Source organism: Pezoporus flaviventris, unplaced genomic scaffold, assembly GCF_033815535.1.
Source record: "Pezoporus flaviventris isolate CSIRO_AGI_PZ_B2104156 unplaced genomic scaffold, CSIRO_AGI_Pfla_v1 ptg000001l, whole genome shotgun sequence".
NCBI classification, from domain to species: Eukaryota; Metazoa; Chordata; class Aves; order Psittaciformes; family Psittacidae; genus Pezoporus; species Pezoporus flaviventris.
In genome coordinates, this window is record NW_026892549.1 from 35,276,192 (window position 1) to 35,290,664 (window position 14,473).

At 43.4% G+C, this 14,473-nt stretch overlaps 2 protein-coding genes across 4 annotated transcripts in view; one reads left to right on the forward strand and one right to left on the reverse strand.

Annotated features, from left to right (window-relative positions):
* Positions 1 to 7,471, forward strand: part of SYNPO2L (synaptopodin 2 like) — a 40,342-nt gene extending 32,871 nt beyond the window's left edge. For both annotated transcript variants that reach the window (XM_061451573.1, XM_061451584.1), the window contains one exon: positions 1,431 to 7,471. In XM_061451573.1, the coding sequence (XP_061307557.1) occupies positions 1,431 to 3,766 (2,336 nt within the window). In that variant the 3' untranslated portion in view covers positions 3,767 to 7,471. The remainder of the gene's footprint in view (positions 1 to 1,430) is intronic.
* Positions 7,472 to 7,539: 68 nt separating this feature from the next.
* LOC133268481 (secretory phospholipase A2 receptor-like) lies at positions 7,540 to 13,798 on the reverse strand. Of its 2 annotated transcripts, XM_061451668.1 has the most exons (4): positions 13,707 to 13,798; positions 8,848 to 9,050; positions 8,406 to 8,551; positions 7,540 to 7,905 (listed from the first exon to the last, which is right to left on the reverse strand). In XM_061451668.1, exons 2-4 carry the CDS (start codon positions 8,965 to 8,967, stop codon positions 7,617 to 7,619), a joined length of 555 nt encoding a protein of 184 aa, XP_061307652.1. In that variant the 5' UTR covers positions 8,968 to 9,050; positions 13,707 to 13,798; the 3' UTR covers positions 7,540 to 7,616. The 2 variants fall into 2 exon arrangements, with proteins under 2 accessions (XP_061307652.1, XP_061307643.1); XM_061451659.1 differs by lacking the exon at positions 13,707 to 13,798 and having other exon boundaries at positions 8,848 to 9,693.
* Between the last annotated feature and the right edge of the window lie 675 nt (positions 13,799 to 14,473).

A 14,473-nucleotide genomic window follows, 5' to 3' on the forward strand; every position in this document is an offset into this window, starting at 1 on the left:
CACACTTGTGCAGCCTAGCCAGGTTTTGGGGGACATCTGCAGTCCTCAGGAAAACTAGTATCCTTCTTCACTAAGCTCCCTGTCCCCCACCTCAGGTAACTTTGTCACATTAGCAGGTCCCCACTGAATGAATGCTTTGTGATAAAATGGTCAGAAGTGAGATCCTGAGAGGACTGAGCAGCTTCCATCCTCTCTTGAGCTAACACTATCCCCCAGCAGTACCTGCAGCTTCTCTGCTCTCCTCTCCACTTCAGCAGGGCATAATTTTGCACCTCTTTTGTGAGAATGTCAGGGCTGGACAAGATGCTACACAGTTTTTTTGACAAATTATTAGATCTAAGCAGTGGATGGATGTTTCATCTGGACTATCATGTTGATAAAGAGGCAATAGGAGTAAGGAAAAGGATGAAATGAAAGAAATCAGAAATTAGTCTATGGTTTAGGTGTGTGAGGGTTTTCTGTGCAGGGTTAGTGCTGATTTCTGTCACTTAAACCCTGATTTAAGGCATGTCTGTACTTCCCTTAGGGCAGAGAAGTTTGGTTTTATTACAGAATCTTGTTCACCCCGTTTTCCCCACACACAAGGCAGAGAACATAGTGTTCCCCCCGGGGCTTTACTGACCACTGGGCTGGCAGAGCAGGTGGTATAAATGATTATCCCACACTTTCATGCCAATATTCCAACAGGTGTTGGTTTTTCCAAGCAAGCTTCTCTAAGTGGATTCCTTCTGGCCTGGCTGATCAGTTGTGGGGTCTGGGATTCTTGCTTAACAGCAAATGCTTTTCTTCCTTGCTGGGCACGGGGCGCAGGCAAGGAATGATAGCCAAGGGTGAAAACAAGTCTCCTACTGTTGCAAGGCTGCTGCAGAGAGCAGTGAATGCTGCTGCAAGGCACTCTCACTCTGTAACTGACACTGCAGGGCCTAGAGCAGGAGCAGCCTGTCTTTGCCTGCAGGGCACCTCTCCTGTTGCACACATGTATGGGTGCTAACAGCAGCAGCTGCTGCTTTCCAGACTCTCAGGACCAGAGAGACTACTTACTCATGAGAATACCTCATGTGGTAGGAGTAAAGTCTACTAAAAGCAGGGCTGTGCTTTCAGGGTGATAAGTAAATGGTAAAAATTCCCAGGAGTAAGAGCATTCAACTGTAAAAATACTGTGAGATGCAGCCTGGGACAATTGGCCACATGCTGCTGAAAGGAAATCCCAGGTCTGACCAGAAAACAGGCTGTCAGAGGGGGGAAGTTCCCTCTCCACACCTGCATGGACTCCTACTGTGTTTGGAGGGAAAAAGAAAGATGCAAAGGTAGGAAAGAAAAAAGGGCAGGGGGTGACAGTGTGTTTCTTCCTACGTGCACTAGAATAGCCACATCAGTGTTCATGCAGCCCTTCGCTGAGCTCTGAGCTTTCCTCTTTTTTTGTCTTGCAGAGCTCCACCGCCACGAGAGCATCCAAGAGAAGAACGTGAAAGAAGCCAAAACCAAGTGCAGAACCATTGCATCCCTGCTGACAGATGCACCCAACCCCCACTCCAAGGGGGTGTTAATGTTCAAGAAGCGCAGGCAGAGGGCTAAGAAATATACATTGGTAAGCTTTGGGAGTGTTGACGAAGACCGCTCCTACGAGGAGGAGGACGGAGTTTTTCCCACAAGTGAGTCTGAATTTGACGAGGAAGGTTTCTCTGATGCCCGAAGCCTAACTAATCACTCAGACTGGGACAATACTTACTTGGACATTGAAAAGTCCAAGTCTGACTCTGAACAACAGGAAGAGAAGCAAAAGGGTTTGAGTGAGGCCTCAGGTAAAGGAGCTCGATTATTTGAACAGCAGAGGGAACGGGCTGGGAGGTACACAGTTGAGAAAGTCCCTGCACAGATTAGCCCCCAGCTTACCCCAGCTGCCCAGCCGCAGCAGGGCACGGTGAACGGAAGTATGCCTGTGCCACAGAAGACAGACAGCGTGCCCATCAGCATCCACCTGGAAGGTGTGCAAGTGCCCAGCAAGCAGCCAGCCACCCTCCCAACCCAGATCCTGGCTCCTCCTAGCCCCACTTTCTTCCCACCTCCCCCAAGCACCCCCGACCCCTTCTCTGCAAGCTCAAGCATGTTCAACAGGTCTGCACGGCCCTTTACTCCTGGCTTTTCTGGTCAACGGCCTGCAACATCCTCTGTCGTCTTCAGGCCATCTGCACCCAAAAAACCCAGTGAAAGTCTGAGTGGGCAAAGCACAGTGGATCCCCCGTTCTCACCTCTGTCTCCAGGAGCACCTGCCAATGCACCAGTGCCAGCACAGCGTGGTCCGGTCAGTTCCTCCACATCTCTGTATATTCCTGCACCAGGAAGGTCAACACCAGCAATGGAGTCACAACCGAGGGCTGGAGGAAGTGCTCCAGAAACTAAGCCTTCTACCAACACTGCCCGGACATCCACCACCTCTATCTTTCTGTCAACTCCCTCAAAGCCAGGAGGGGAGGTGGCCTCTACAGCATCCCAGCCACGAGTCCCTGGAACAGCCTCTTCTTCTTTGTATATTAGTCCAGCACCATCACAGCACACAATAAGCAGCTCCCCCACACCAAATCAGCCTTCTCCTGCCATCTCACCCGCAACGCCACGACCTCCTTCCGAGCCCTTAACCTCCAGAGAGCAGAGGATTTCTGTGCCGGCTCCCCGCACAGGCATCCTGCAGGAGGCTCGCCGACGCGGCAACAGAAAACCCATGTTCAGTAAGATTGAGGAGAAGAAGAAGAATTCACCCAACCCTGAACTCCTGTCTCTGGTGCAGAACCTGGATGAGAAGCTGAAAAGTGACCACCCTGGGGCAGGCTTCGAGTCTGGGCCTGAGGAGGACTTCCTCAGCCTGGGTGCTGAGGCATGCAACTTCATGCAGTCCTCTGGCCGCAAATTCAAGACCCCACCTCCAGTGGCTCCTAAGCCTCAGCAGCAAGACACTGGGCTGGTAAATGGGGCCCAGGACATGCCTCAGCTTAAAGGCAAGGGCGCAGAGCTCTTTGCCAAACGCCAGAGCCGCATGGACAAATATGTGGTAGAGACAACACCAAAGCCAGAGTCCAAGCCCAGGACCCCCTCTCCTTCCCCTTCACTGCCCTCATCCTGGAAATATTCACCCAACATCCGGGCTCCACCTCCAATAGCTTACAACCCAATGCATTCCCCTTTCTATCCCCTGGCAGCCAGCAAATCTCAGGCTAGCAAAGCAGAGAGCAAAGTGAAAAAGGCACCTGGCCAGAAATCAGGGATCAAGGTCATTGATTTAATGCGCCACCAGCCCTATCAATTAAAGTCAGCCATGTTCTGCTTTGGGGATCCCCCAGGCCCCAGCATTCAGGAGTCTCCTGGTCAGCCAGCCGCACAGGCTAGCTCATCCTTCACAGCAGCCAAGCAGATACCTGTGAAAACAGCCAAGACCCAGGAGATTCGTCGCTTCTCCACCCCAGCTCCCATGCCAGCCTCAAGCAGCATGGCACCCACTGTGCTTATGCCCCGCTCAGCCACCACGTTGGATGAGCCAGTGTGGAGAACAGAAATGGCCTCTTCTGCTCCCACTACACCAGCACCCTTCCAGGTAGAGCTTAGCCAGTTCCCTAAGCCATACCAGAGCTCCCCAGAGCCTGGTATGGCAGCCCAGGGGCCTTCCCCAAACCCAGCCTCAGCCTCTCGGTTTCAGGTGGCCAGGCCCAAATTCTCAGCTGCGAGAACAGGGATGCAGGCCAATGTGTGGAGGCCAAGCTTTGGCCACCACTGAGGCGGGCACCCGTCCCGTCCCATTCGTGGTCCCACAGAGATAGTGCTCGTTTTGTCTTTCGTGTCAGCAAAGTGCATTGGGATGAGTGACACAAAATGAAGAAAAGATTTAAAAAAATAATTGCTCCACTTCTGCAGCAGCCTCTCCCCCAGCTTCCCCTTGGTCTCAGATGGGCAGCTTCATGGCAAGGCTTACTGACTGTGGCTACAGCAGGAGGAAGAATGCGGAGAGAGGGCACGTATGGGGTACACAGAGACTCGGAACTTGCACACAGCAGCAAAACCCACCTCTGGAGGGGGTGAATAGCAAGGGTTGTGAATATATAGTCAGTAGTTGTTTTCCTTTCCCTAGGACATTGGAGTCACTCCTGAATGGAGGCAGACTGGGGGACAAGAGCTTTCCAGGAAGAAGGGGCCAGAGGTGGATTACAGTATGCAAGTCCTAGCTTCCCCATTGGACTGGATTTCTCTGAGCCAGCCATCTGTACACATGTACCTGTGCATGCACACACACATGCACACAGCAGTACTCAGCAAGGAGTGAAAGTAGAAGTGGGACTTGCCTTGGACACTTCTCCCAGACTCCCATCCAGAGGGGTGTGGGAAAGGAGGTGAGGGAGCAGAATGAGCGGCAGTTTGTGCACATGCACGCATGGGCAGCGTGCCCTGTGCAGGAGAGTGGCCGTGTGTGCCTGTTCCTCCAGTCACCAGGGCTGGGGTAAAAGGCAGAGCCATCCTTGCTGGTGCTAAACATGGCTATCAGGTCTGGGAGCAGTTTGCCAAAGGGGGGTGTTGAATGGACTTAGAGGGGCTGTCACAAGCTGGAGGAACTGCAGAAGGAAGTATCAAACTTTGAGGACACACAAAGTCAAAGCTAAGCTCAGGCAACGGCTGGCTGGGGCAAAGAAGGCCCCGCAGCATTAGTCTCTCTGGAACAGGATATGGATGCTGTAAGTACAAAGGAGGACTGCGTGGGAGAAAATACAGTTAGCTTTAAAAGAAGTCAGGATTGAATATGCATTTGCACATCCTTTTGGGGATTTTTTTTTTAGTTTAGGACAGAAGCGTGGTGAGATTAGAAATGGGTCACAACATAAAACTTGCTGAAAACTCTGTGATGAGCTGGAAAATGGAGCCCCTTTACAGATGCTCTCAGAATGAAAGTGGAGGAAGGGAAATAGAAAGTTACAAGTAGAATTTCATACTAAATTATTTAAGTATCCTTGGGGCCTATCTTGGAAAGAACTGAAGTGCTCTGAGATTCCAGAGTGAATCTGCATTCACACACACATACAGAGCTCAGTTTGCTGACAATGCTGGGAAAACAGGTCTGGTTATTCTTTGAATGGCCCAGGCTAGCCTCAAACTTAATCCCTGTGTTAAAGGCATACAGGGAGAAAGCATTTCTTTTCCCAAGGAAGAATTCAGGATATTAGTAGGGACTGTGCATGTGTGTGTGCATGTCATCTATGCTCTGATTTGCACACACCCTGTCATTTGCTTTCTGCCTGTGCTCCCCCTTTTGCAGCAGCCACTTTTACAGTGTGATCCCACAAGTACACTAAGAAATCATTACTCCTGAAGCCGTGGCTCCCAAACACAGCAGATATCCCAGCTGCAGGGATGGCACTTGCCAACTCTTTCTGGGTAGGGGTTGCCCAGCCTTTTGCTAGACCATCAGGAATGAATACTGATGCAGGATGAGGGATTCATAGCCCTGCTTGAGACATATCTCCATGTCATTAGGCTTGCTCCTACCCTTCAAGGAGAAGCTGTTTTCTGACTGGACTCAGCACAAACTTTGGATGTACAAAACTGTAGGTTCTGGGGACAAAAATATCAGTGCAGCTGGGTCTGATGCCAAGTCTTTAAGCAGTGCAGCTTGTGTGGTTTCACACAAAGTCCAAACCAACCTTCCTTCATGCAGCTGGAGCTCATGGTGTGTTCTTTCTGTGAAAGCTGGGGGCTCTGCTTTTTCTTGGAGAGTCTGAAGTGTTTCTCTGTGAGCACCTGGAGATTTTGCACATGTTCTCCCATGAAGAAAAAGAAGGCTGGAGAACCCAGCTAGCCGCTCTAGTCCCAGACAAGCCTGGAAGGGAGAGAATGAGAGGAAAGGAAAAGTAATACATAATCCTGCTTTTGAATCCTTCACACTGTGGCTGGGCTTGTTCTGCAGGCCTGTGTTTGCAGTGCACATTCCTGGGTGGCCTGAAACATAGGACAAGCATGCTGGGGAGGGAGGAGGACAGCACTTATTGGCTCTCCTCATGGGAGAGGATGGAGAGAAAACCTTTGGGAATGCCTTGAGTTAATGAACAAGGGGGTGGCTGATCCAGAAGAGGTGCTACACCTGGTTGCATGACATAGGAACAGCCAACATGAACTGCTGATGGTATGTGTTCCTGGAAAGCAAGTCACTGCAGAGTTAGTTCAGATTACCAGAAGCTACTTAGCTCTGTTGAAAGTGAGCAGCCATGCTACAAAATCTAACTTGGACAATTGCTCTCTCACTTATCCTGTGCTGCATTGCATAGCCAGCATTTAGAGAAAAGAATTCCTGTGTGCTGTATCAAGCTGAATCTCTGTGATTCTTCACAAATGTGTAAAGAGGGGTCTTCTGTTTTCTAGAAAAGCTGTGGGAAGGAAAAGCTTCATCTCTAGTCTCTTCATGGAGCGTTGTCTCTAACTGGCTAGTAGTTTTAGCCACTAGCCTTAGACAGACAAGCTAGCCCAGGTTGAAAGCATTACTGAACTCAGGTGTGGGTAGGGGTTGTGTGGACCAGAGAAAGGGTGCTCAAGATGTTTCTGCAGTGAAGAAATAACCTCAGAAAGTCTGAATCTTCCTCCAGTTTCCTTTTTCCTCAGGCCCCTAAAAGTAACTGCTCTCAGAGCCTGAGTGACTCAGGAAAGTAATTGTGTACTGGAAATAAAAGAGAGGTCTGGCCTTGTCATGTAAGGAGATTGCATGGGGTTAGTAGTTCAGTGGTCCCACTCCAGGTTTCTAGGCGACACTGATGCAAGCCAAGGAGTGATGGCCAAACACTGTTGAATGTTAGATGTCAGGACCTAAGTGAGTGGAATAACAGCATTTGCCCCATCGTTTCTGATAATGTAATGGGCAGCAGAGATGAAAAATATTAGGCCTGTTTGGAGAATGAATATTAAACATCAGAGCAAGGAAAAGAACAAGGAGACTGGGGATCCTGCGTTTCATGTCTAACATGCTTGGTTTACAGCTATGTTTAGAAGCAAAGCCAAAGTAGTTCGGTGGATCTCAGCCCTTCCTGATCTTTTCTGAATCCTATGCTGTCACAAGAGTTGATCTGCAGAAGCAGAGGGTGTTGCAGATGAGGCCTACAGTGCTTGTGGCATATCCCAAATAAGGTCTGTGGCTGCAAGTAGCATGAGATGAGAAAAGATAATGAGATGCATCTGCTAAGCTATAAGGAAGAAACCTGCACTACTGCTGACTTCAAGCAGCTCTGCTGGTGGATGCTCATGAGAATACTGTGGCTAGCCTGTAAGAAAGGTCACAGGTAAGGTTACAAGGAATATTTTTGAACCATATAAGCTTATCTTGAGCATCTCCAAATTTCTAATTCCTCAGTTGTTGTACAAAAGTGGTATTAAAAAAGGAAAGACTTAGCTCTGAATGCAGGCATCAGCCTAACAGTCATAGGACAAATAAAGCACGTGAGCACAGCTCTGAGGCTTTCCAATGTGTATGCACGTCTATATATGTAAATATACATATGAATATGCACACACGTGCATATGTCTCAGCCTAAACACAATGTGCTTCGCAGGAAAGCACGTATCTGCAGGACTTCATAATCCTACCAAATTCCTTTTCACAGTTGCACAGCCCTTTTGCACAGGCTGCTATTTTCATAGTTGTGTACTGCTAATCCTATTGTAAGAATTACTTGGACTATGTGGGCATGAATGCCAAACGGTTTTCCTGGCCAACATTTGATCACAAGGCTTATTTTTGTGAACTTATGCTCAGATATGACTTGACCGGTTTCTGAAATATACAGTATGCAGACAGTTACAGGTGTTCTGTCAGACCACTGCCATGTCCCTCCAGAAAGCAGGTTTCTCTTATTAAATCCAATCCAGAACTGTCTTTCTTCTGTCCTATGATGGAAACAAAGAAAAATGTCATTTCTTATGCACTTTTTCCTTCACTAAATCAGAAATTACTGTTTAAATAGTGCAAACACCCGTAGTCATTTCTGCTTGAATTCAATGGATCATTCTGCAATATATTTCCTAACATTTTAGTACCCTCGAAGTAAACTCTGGTTTTCCTACTGAAATGTTGAATTATATTTTAAAAGATGAAAACATTTAAACCAGGATTAAAATTGACAAACCTTCATTTCAGTGGGGAATGTTAGCTCACAAGAACATCACCTTGACATTTACAGTTGCTCAACAGCTACTGTAAAGATCATCTTCAAAAAGAATCACACTGCAGTATTGCTAATATATTTTTCACCCATTTCCAAGTTCATGCTAGAGTAGAGACTTCTTCAGCCACTGGTAAAGAGGATGGAAGAATCAAAGTTGTGGATTATTTTTACATATTACTATTATCAAGATAAATATTATTGGTGTTAAAAATACAGATTTACCTATCAAAAATTGTATATAATAAATTGTTTAAAAATATCTCTTCATAGATATTGCTAAAACTAGCAAGATGTGCTCCAAAATCTTGGCATAACGCTTCTGCTTCATCCCATGTTCTTCTCATCAGAACTTTTTCATTGTGAAATATCTGCAATAAAATAAACACTGTCATAAATGCTGTTGATTTTGGAGAGCAGTTGTTTCAGAAACCCATAAAAATCAAATATTGTTCACAGGTTTTCCTACACCAAAGCCGTATGAATTCCAAATCTAGTTCTGATTCTCAGGACTTTCATTCACTTTCCAAAGCAGCGATGGGTGGTAACTGTTAATTTTTGTTTGCTGGCTGAAAGAAATAACGCTTTCCCAAAAATGTTTTAGGAACAGACTATCCCTAAGCTGGTATGTAGCATCAGAAAAATCCAAAGCAAGTTTGTCACATACCTTGTAGCAGCTGAGCAGATGAGCTTCCGACTCCCATCCAAAATAGCAGGAACTCAAATGCTTTTGAAAAGTAAGTTCAGGTTCTTCGTAAGAGTTGATTTTTTGCTTGCACAATGACATTGCTTTGAAGTTCTCACAGCTTTTCACCTCCCAGTAACCAATGGGCTCCTGCCCTCGTATAGCCACACATCCTCCAGAATGGCCTAGAGATGGGAATAAGTGTTGAGTCTCAGAATAAAACATTTGAAGTTTGCGAATTTTTGGTGAAGTAACTGTTTTATTGACATTGGGTTCTGGATAAATCCAGAATGAACCTATGAAAGTAGCAAATGGCTTCATCAGCAACCAGTTTGTAAGATTGTCTTGGCTGACGAGTTTGTAAATGAACAATGATGAAGGGTTCTGCTCACAAAATATAGGAGATGAAATGTAATTTCAGATAGTACTTTTGCAAACTTCTATAGTAAAGCAATAAATTATGAGTCCAAAAATGAGAAGCAATTAATGAAATGGAGTGTCTTCATTATTATTTTCTATGTCTCTATTCTCAGGTACTGCTAAGAGGTTTATGTTTCAAAGGCTGAACAACTACTTCACTTTTTCATTTTTTGTATTCTTGGTACATTTTCTTGGATTACTATAAAAGACACAAAATCAAACAAGCTGTCCTGGTTTTGGCTGGGATAAAGTTAATTTTCTTTCCAGTATCTGGTACAGTGCTGAGTCTTGGATTTAGTGAGAGAATATTGGTGATAATACAACAGTTGTTGCTAAGTAGGGCTTACTCTAAATCAAGTTTTTCATGCAAAAAGCAAACCAGCTATCAGCAAACTAAAGGAGAAGAAGAAGCCATTGGTTACTAAGAACTCGTATAAAATGCATACATAGAAACATCTATAAAACATTAATTTAGATTAAAAGATGTAAGTTTTAGTTATAAAAATCAAATCTATTTTAATTTTTCAGTATAGTTTCCAAGTACACTAATAGCTCAATGTTTCATTAAGGACTTGCTCTGTCTGGTTATCAGCAGTTCCTATACATAAGAAAGAAATCCAGTGACTAAGTGGTTAAACACTGGAATACGTTCAGAACTTCCAGGTTCTCTGTAATGAACAGAAAAACCTGTTTGAATTCCCATGGAGGAAAAAACCCCAACAAACTAAATCTTAGTAGATTATGCTAATAATTATAGTTAGAAGTAACTATCAAAATATCAGTAACACCTTAGAAAAATATATAAAAGAATAAGGATTATTTTTATATATATTTCTTTCAGTTTAGGTTCATATCTTCTTATATTTGCTATTTTTTTTTACTAACTACAAAATTATGTTAAGAATTCTATTCATTGAATTAAACCCATATTCTATAATTTTAATTAAATACATGAATGGGAGAGAGCAACTGCTCTCCGTTGCAATACAGCGACAGCTAAACTTGACTCATTTATCTCTGTGGAGCCTGTAGACTTATGCTTATGTGAATCTAATGGGCTATGAAACTTGTCTATGCAGATCTTAGCACAGCACAGTCCCAGAATTCCTTATTGACATCCATGAATATAGTGGGAATTGATTTTACCTCCACATGTGCTTAACTAATTGCAGAAAATCCACCTTGCATAAGGAGAGGTATAATTCACTGTTCATGCTCTAAGCGTTGAGCGCTATTACAGTTACCAGCCTCATACTTGAAGGCATGCAGCTCAGGGATGCATAGCAACTGCAGTTAATAAAAGATGCAATCATTTCCATGGATTGCAAATTAAAGCATATAAACCTGGTAACTCCAGAAAAATTTGTACTTGACCAAAAATAAATTGGCTCTCTAAAAAGGAGAGATGCCCTGACATTTAAAATACCTCAAACAGAAAAAGATTTGTGGGGAAGGGCACAATCATGCTATAAATAACAACATATAAAGGATTGCTTGACTGACAAGGCCATTTTCCAAAATACAGGAAGACAGAAACATAGTATTAATTTGACAATTACAGCTTTCAATAGATCAGAAAAGTGACAAGGCTGAAACACAATGTTTCGAGTGGTTTGTCTCTTGCTGCTAAATGCTTTCACTTGGTAAACAGCTACAAAATAGAACCATGGAACTAAGGGTGCCATCACACATCATAGGGTACCAAATTGGAAACAAAAGTAGTGATGGACGTGTCCATTTCTGAAAGAAGTAATTGCCAATGATTCATATCTCAAGAAGTTGTGCAAATCATAGTCATGCTAAGATTTCCAAGGAACATGAATCATCTTTTTCCCTAGGATAAAGTCCAATGCAACCTGGACTCTCTCACAGCTGTCCCTGTAACTTGTTGAAGTCCCTTCCAATGTGAATTGTACTTAGATCCCTCATACAAGGACATCAGACCAGACCATACCAGGACACATTCTCTGGCAGTCCTAAAACATTTCTCATTACGTCTTTTACAGCTGCGGCAGGGAAGAAGTGTTTAGTATTTTAGTCAGCCTAGACTAATAATATATTGTTCTACACATACATATTGTCAACCTCCTATTCATAAAAATATCCCCTTTTCGAACTTTTATGACCACAACTCTTCCATCCAGACTTCCAGTCTGGACACTTAGAACTTCAGAAGTATTTGGCACTGAAATCAAGAAGATTTTTTTGTGTTAGGGGTGAGAAAATCTCCTTGGCTATTTGAGATTGAAGAACAGGGGCATATTCTTCAGTGTTTTGCACAGCTGTTGTTTTGTTTTGTTTTTAGGAAATAAATTATAATTGTAGCCATAATCAATAAATTTCAGCCACCACTTCTGTTTGTTCTTTGATAACTGTGGAAACAAAGAACAAACACTCCAGTACCTTACAACCCGTAAGAAAAGAGGTCCAGTCTCTACCAAGAATAAATCAATGTCAAAATTAGTTTTCATTTAAAATGTTCCTAAAATGTTCAGGAATTACTATTCCTCAGCAACACAAAGGGATACTGCTCAAGGCAAGTAGGTGGACCCCTGTACCTACTATAAGAAACAGCTCATACTTTCCACTGTGCTGCAGAAAGCTCCAGGAAATCTTGCAGCACTGTTTTAAGCATGTGCTAGATACATCAATCCCACAAAATTCTTTGCAGGAACTCTACCAGACAACCAGGACATAGCTTCAAGCTGCCTAAAGCTGATGTGGTTCCACAGGATCTTCCTTTCTTCCTCAAAGAATAATCCTTTTCTTCCAGCAGATATCCTAACAACAAATAGGTCATGAAAAGGCTAGAGGTGTAGCAGGTCAAATCCCTGATTTCTCCTGCCTTGGAATTTTTCCTTCCAGACAACTTCTTGTTGGGAGAAATTTCATAAAGAGAGCTTGCAGGCTGCTGATTTCACAAAGCATTGTCTCATAAGCAGTAGTGCTGAAGAAAGGTGGCAACAGAGTTGCTTAAGAGAATGTACATTCATGCTATGAACACTACAAAACCCTTTCAGTAAAGGCTATCAGACCATCATGCATTTCTAATTAAATCCTCTCATCAGGTGAAAAAATGATATGCTGTCCCATGCATAAAACTAAGAGCTGGCACAATTGTTAGTGAAGTGTTTGCAGACAATGGGATGCTTACATGGTGGTGGTAATGCCACACCAGAGCACAGTGTTTGCAAAAACTTATTTTGCAAAAAATTAGCAGATACAACTGTAACATTTCAACTATAACTCTCCATGCTAGCCTAGCTTGTGAGGCTATTAGGTAAAGGGCTTAAGACCAGCCTACACAGGGAAGTCTCTTCTTGCAGTGTTGTTTCTTTAGTGGTTTTTTGTAGCACACAGGATTGTAGCACACAGGATCTCACCAATGCTTATTATTGCAATTTGTTACCCAAAATTATTCTCATGTCTGCTCAAAAGAAGAAACCAAAAAGAAGAAATCTTTCTTATTCAAGCTTATTTCTTACAATCAGTTCATTCTTGGTGACCTCTCCAGTAAGGAGAATTTTTTATCATTTAGTGAAAGAAAATATCTATACCTAACAAGTAGGTGAAGAAGGTTACTATATTCACAGTGTCCCCTTCAAACTGCTCTCCTCTTGTTAAATAGCAGTTACTAGATCAGTTTTGAGTCTGAGTACCTGTTACTGGGGTTAGGGTGGACAACTCACAATTTGAGGCAAATAAATCAGTCACAGTGAGAAACATTTCTGAGCAGTCTGACATATCAAGGAGATGAACTGATAAAGCCTCCCCTCTGTTATGGCATTGAAGACATCTTGTTCTCTCCACCAGCTCTCAGATGTTTCCTGCTACTAGAGGGGCTTCTCTCTACAGCTACCTGACAGGAGGTTGTAGTGAGGTGGGGGTCAGTCTCTTCTCCCAGGTAACAAGTGATAGGACAAGAGGAAATGGCGTCAACCTGCACCAGAGGATGTTTAGACTGGATGTTAGAAAAACTTCTTCACCAAAAGTGTGGTCAGGCCTTGGAACAGGCTGCCCAGGGCAGTGGTGAAATCACTGTCCCTGGAAGTGTTCAAAAACTGTATAGATGAGGCCCTCAGCAGTATGATTTAGTGGTGTACTTGGCAGTCCTAAAGGAAAGGTTGGACTTGATGATCTTAATGGTCTTTTCCAATCTAGTTGTTTCTATGATTCTACTATATTTCTGTTAAAATATTTTAAGGCGATAGAGACAGAAATCAGGTCAACCTTATTAAAGATATGTTTTTAATTGGAAATCTGCCTGGATGGCAGCTCTTAAATGAACAATCTTCTTTCGTGTTATTCATCTGTTGAAGGACCTGCCATATTTTAATTAAAATATTTATCAATTTACTTTCAATGCAGTCCAAGCTGAAACAAATTAGGACATGACATTTCCTGGTTAAAAGTTAACTTACGGGTCTATCATCACTCCATTGCCAGGTTCCCAGAGAATCTGGACTCCTCTTATCCATTCCAATCCATACCCATCTGTCATTTCTGCATATAAACAAGAAAAAATCTTAAGCCAAGTATATGCTTCAGCTCATTTAATAGAAAGACTGACCTATGTCACAGCATTATTTAGGATCAAGCAGCAAAACCAAAGGTTTACTACTACAAGCTGCAGCAGTTCAAAGAAAATATGGGCGTTAATGGCTAGGACCTTTTCTGTGTTTTTCTTTAAGAATATCTATAGGTTATCTTTCCCTGAGCACAAAGAAAACTAACGAAATTGGGCAACTCCTTTGTTTGCTGAATCATCACTTCATTGGTTGTCACTTGCTATAAAGATTTCTTTCCTACACTTTTCTTCCAGAATCACACGCACTGTGTTTATTTGGCTTGCTTCTTTCTCTTGTCCATCTTGGGTTATCTCTCTCTACACCATCAACTCAAATATACTCTCTCCCTTAAGCCACACAAAACCTTCTACTTGTACAGAATAACTGGCTTTGTATTCCCTCAAATTTGTCACTGATTTAAGCAAACCAAGCATGGGCACATATTTCAATTATGTACCTTCATAAAAGAAGTATAGACATAACTGAGCACATAACACCACTGACTCCAATGCGTTCATAAAAGAATGGCAATAGATACTTTATCCCATATTACAGGATCACCATCAGAAATGTATATTTTTTCCTAGATTTTATTTCTTCATTTTTCATAAGCAGGGGAT